The sequence below is a fragment of the Hyalella azteca genome, unplaced genomic scaffold (assembly GCF_000764305.2).
Source record: "Hyalella azteca isolate HAZT.00-mixed unplaced genomic scaffold, Hazt_2.0.2 contig366, whole genome shotgun sequence".
Lineage (NCBI taxonomy): Eukaryota > Metazoa > Arthropoda > Malacostraca > Amphipoda > Hyalellidae > Hyalella > Hyalella azteca.
In genome coordinates, this window is record NW_025930719.1 from 25,714 (window position 1) to 30,444 (window position 4,731).

At 33.7% G+C, this 4,731-nt stretch overlaps 1 protein-coding gene across 1 annotated transcript in view; it reads right to left on the reverse strand.

The window, feature by feature from the left end:
* Nucleotides 1-1,198, reverse strand: part of LOC108666633 — a 10,788-nt gene extending 9,590 nt beyond the window's left edge. The window contains exons 1-2 of the mRNA XM_018153544.2: nt 1,132-1,198; nt 820-849 (exon numbers count right to left, since the gene is read on the reverse strand). Of these exons, the coding sequence (XP_018009033.1) occupies nt 820-849; nt 1,132-1,182 (81 nt within the window). The 5' untranslated portion in view covers nt 1,183-1,198. The remainder of the gene's footprint in view (nt 1-819; nt 850-1,131) is intronic.
* Nucleotides 1,199-4,731: the final 3,533 nt, after the last annotated feature.

Here is a 4,731-nt window from a genome sequence, read left to right on the forward strand (position 1 = left end):
AGATGTGTATAAGAGACAAACTCTCGTGTGAGCAACACGCACTCGATGCAAGCGTGTTGTAGATAACGCAACGCAAGCATGTCTACGTACACGCAATGCAAGAGTGTTGAAACGCTAGCGTGTTGATAAGTTCGTACCCATGCACAATGCACATGCAGCGCCATGCACAACTAATGGCAGGGGGCTAGTAACGCTCGCGCTATAAGAACTCAGGCCAGCTACTGAGCAGGGTAAGCCAATGGTGGCCTGGCCAGCCGCTAATTTCGTGTGTCATTTGACCCTTATATTTTTTCCCATGAAACTACCCAAAATAGCTCCTACTGGGCGGCTAATTATGAGATGCGGCCATTTCACATCTGAATCATCTCTAATCCGAGACTGACAACCGAAACCAGACCGTCTGCCGCGGCTAAATTTTGACAGGGTAGGAGCCACTGGTACAATTAGGGGCTACAGGTGCAACTAGGGGCTACAGGTGCAACTATATAGGGGCTACAGGTGCAACTAGGAGCCACTGGTACAACTAGGGGCTGCAGGTGCAACTAGGAGCCACTGGTACAACTAGGGGCTACAGGAGTAGCTGGGGGCCACAGGTTCAACGAGGTTGTAATGCCGTGTTCATTTCTGTGTGGCTTAAATTCGAAGTTTAATTACCGCACTCGGAACACACGTTTGGCTAACTGCGCAATATTATACTTAAATTTTTCCACTATATTTTAGTTTTAATTGTTAGATATGTTGGCCTTTTAGTAACTTAATCCTAAAATTACAATCAATATATTTTCAACTTTTTATTTTCAGTAGTTCTTTATAACTCACCGTGACGAAATTCTCATCAATGTTTGTTCCCTGAAATGAAAGAAAGAATTACAATTGAAGTTTCGTTAAATTTAATGCTCTTTTAAAGTGAAGAATTATTCAGCCACAAATTAGATAAATATTTCATATATTGATCGCACAGAATTATAGTGAATTATTCATATATTTTTGAATGAATGAGTCCCTCGAGCGGCATTCGTTTTGTGTGATTGCAATGCATTTGTACGTAATATCAATATAACAAACAAGAACAGTGATAACTGCTAGGCACTTGAACAGATAACGTAACGATGTAACGTAAGAGTAACGCACCGTTACGGAGGAGATAACGTAGAACATCAGCAACAGTTTTTTAGCGTCCATTTTCAGCCGTCTACTTGGAGAAGACCGAACCTGTAAATTTATAAAAAGAAGTATAATTTTTGTTGTGAAAAAGTGTAAACCAGTTATAAATGAGCTTATACGCACGAATGACATGAACTAGAACAGTTGGGTACTCTGCACACTTGTCAGTCATGCTCTGTACACCTGCCAGTTATAAACACGCGTTATGATAAAACTCCTAATCACGCGTCATAATGAAACTCCTAAATACGCGTCATAATGAAACTCTTATATACGCGTCATAATAAAACTCCTAATCACGCGTCATGATAAAACTCCTAATTACGCGTCATGATAAAACTCCTAATCACGCGTCATGATAAAACTCCTAATTACGCGTCATGATAAAAATCCTAATCACGCGTCATGATAAAACTCCTAATCACGCGTCAGAATAAAACTCTTAAACACGCGTCATAATAAAACTCCTAAACACGCGTCATAATAAAACTCCTAAACACGCGTCATAATAAAACTCCTAATCACGCGTCATAATAAAACTCTTAAACACGCGTCATAATAAAACCCGCTGTAAGGTTACACTCATAAAGTTCACAGGTGCGCGCCTGAATAAGGTTGCCCGAATAACCTCGCTGTGAAATAAATGTTTTGATGTGATGAAGTTGAGAGAACTGTGAGATAATAATTCTCAACTCAACAAGAGAGAACAAGAGAAATGAGAGAGAACAATTCACTATTATTCCTATAATATTATGGTTCTATTGTGTTATTTCACAAGTGAGAAAAACTGGAGATGCAAATGAAGATTTTTATATCTCCTTGTTTTTGAGGAGCTAACGTTATGGTAAAAAATAAATATTGTATAATAATAAATTATTTATTTTATTTTTAACAATGTTTTGATATCAACCAAGATTGTGGAATTGTTCTTTTAGATTTGAAATGAACTATCTGATTATATTTTTGGTTTATTAAACCAGTTATAACATTTAAACACAAGTGTACAACAGCTGTGCTCCACTTTAGGGTGCACAGCTGTTGATTCATACGATCAAATGTACGTAAATGCATCGTCGATCAAGCATAATATTTTAAACTAAAACTTGTACTCATGAATAAATATTTAGTGAAATTATTATATCGAATTTCGGAGAGAAGAATAAACACTACTTGAGTTTGACATTATAAAATGAGAACTTAAAAAATGAAGCGCAAGTCGATGAGTATCTCATTATTTAAATGTTATTCATATCAGTGAAAATACTTTTCTATGTTGAAGAAGGATCAGAAACATTGGTGAAATGTCATTAAAATGTAAAAGTACACATTTTATCGATATCATCACAATTTGGGCCGGTGGTGAAATTATGAATAAAGATTATAATAAACAAAAATTGAGGTGAAGCAGTTTAAATAAATTTACTGCTAACAAATAGAAGAAGAAAATAATTCTCTATTAGAGGCGAATAAAGGAATAATTTATTTATAGGTTCGCTTGGATATTTTCGTGTCTGATCCTCAATCGAAATAAAATCAGTAAGTAATGGGGCTACGCTCGAAAATGAGCATTTTAATGAAAATTAGATGTGCAACAAAATTAACAGTCAAAATAGGACTTTAGGAACGTATGCTAGATAATTATGTTAATCCATATATCAAAACTAAAAACAATTGCTGTTCTACGGATTTTTCATGTATAAATGCCCTTACAAAAAAAATTCTTATCTTTCATAATCTAACCTTATACAGAGTACCCTTAACCACAATATCGGTTGGGCGAGATTAAAATCGCCTCCAGCAGCCAAGTGTCTTCCATGGATCAAATGTATCATGTATCTGCAGCTTGTCTAATCTAAGATATTGTTCTAATTTATTGACCAAACAATTGTGAAGCATGAGTCTATTAATAACTGAAAAATGCAACGTGAATATTTAAAAACGTAATTTTCAAAATAGATCGTTCATAATTGATCAGGTATTATATACTTTGGTTATAACAAACACAGCCTTTTACAAAATGAATGCCATAGTTGAACAGATTTCAAAAAAAACTTATGGAAGCCCTGACAGCCGTTTAAAAAAATAAATGACTGAACAAATATTAAAGAAGTTTTATTCAGCTGCACGAAGATTAAGTAGTAGTTAATGGTAACTAAATAGACATGCATAACTCATTTCAAACATTAAGGTGATTCGAATATTTATTGAGCCACGTGTCAAAGTTCAGACATGAAATCATCTTTTTATTCTGTATAAATTTTTAGCGCATTTTCTCATTTATGAAAAAAAATGCACTATTGTGCTCGCCATGTCCGTCTGTCTGTCCGTCCGTCTGTCCGTCCGTCCGTGACCTCAAGTTTTCGTCGACTAGAAAATGCGCTCTCTGTCACTCACTGCAGTGAGTACTGAGTTATGATTTTTTAATTTAAGGGAAATTCGCTCAAATTCTTTTTTGATTCATGCGCTCGTCAGTCGACGAATAAAAATTCAAAGATTTCGTCCCGTCTCTTTAATGTTGAAAAAGTGAATACATTTAGGTATGTTATTTGTTATCTTTCTGAGCAAACGATATTATTTTACGATTTATATACTTTTCTTAGCATAAGAGTACCGCAGATTATAACAGTTACGTAGATTATCATGTTCCTAAAAATTGGATTTAGCTTGTGATAATCCTGAAAATAATCATAGTTCTGAAAATTGTCATACATGTGAAATTCGTCATAAATCTGAAAATTGTCATAATTCCGAAAATTATCATAGTTCTGAAAATTGTCATACATGTGAAATTCGTCATAGTTCTGAAAATTGTGATAATTCCGAAAATTTTCATAGTTCTAAAAATTGTCGTAGTAACGAAAATTGTCACAGTTCTTAAAATTGTCATAGTTTTGAAAGTTTCCCAGTTCTGAAAATTGTCATAATTCTGAAAGTTGTCATACATCTGAAAATTTTCATAGTTGCGAAAATATTCATAGACCTGAAAATTTTAATAGTTCTGAAAATTTTTGTACGTCTGAAAATTGTCATAAATCTGAATATTTTCATAGTTCTGAAAATTTTCATCGTTCTGAAAATTTTCGTAAATCTGAAAATTGTCATAGTTCTGAAAATTGTCATGTATCTGAAAATTCATCCAGTATATGAAATTCATTGGTAGTTTAGATTCATCCATTACGGTTTATGTTAAAAAAGTAGATTTTACCGAATTTTGTCACTTTCATAAAAATCGCTTCGAAATTGTGAATCACCGGAACTAAATAAAGAAAAATCAATCAACAATATCAATATTTTTCCTGATACAGTCCCAAACTTTTACTTAATTTACGAGATTCAAAGATAAGAACGATTTTACCAAGAGCCTCAAGCTGCATTATTTTGTCAAGCTTATTAATTTTATAATTTTTATAATATTTATAAATTTATATAAATTTTCAAGTATTTTTCGTTCGCTCTGCACGTGAACGTTAGTCTCGTTATATTCCAGTCAATATTAACTGGAAATATAACGGATGATTGAACAGGACCATGCTTTGACGGTCACTATAAATAAGAAATAAAATAATT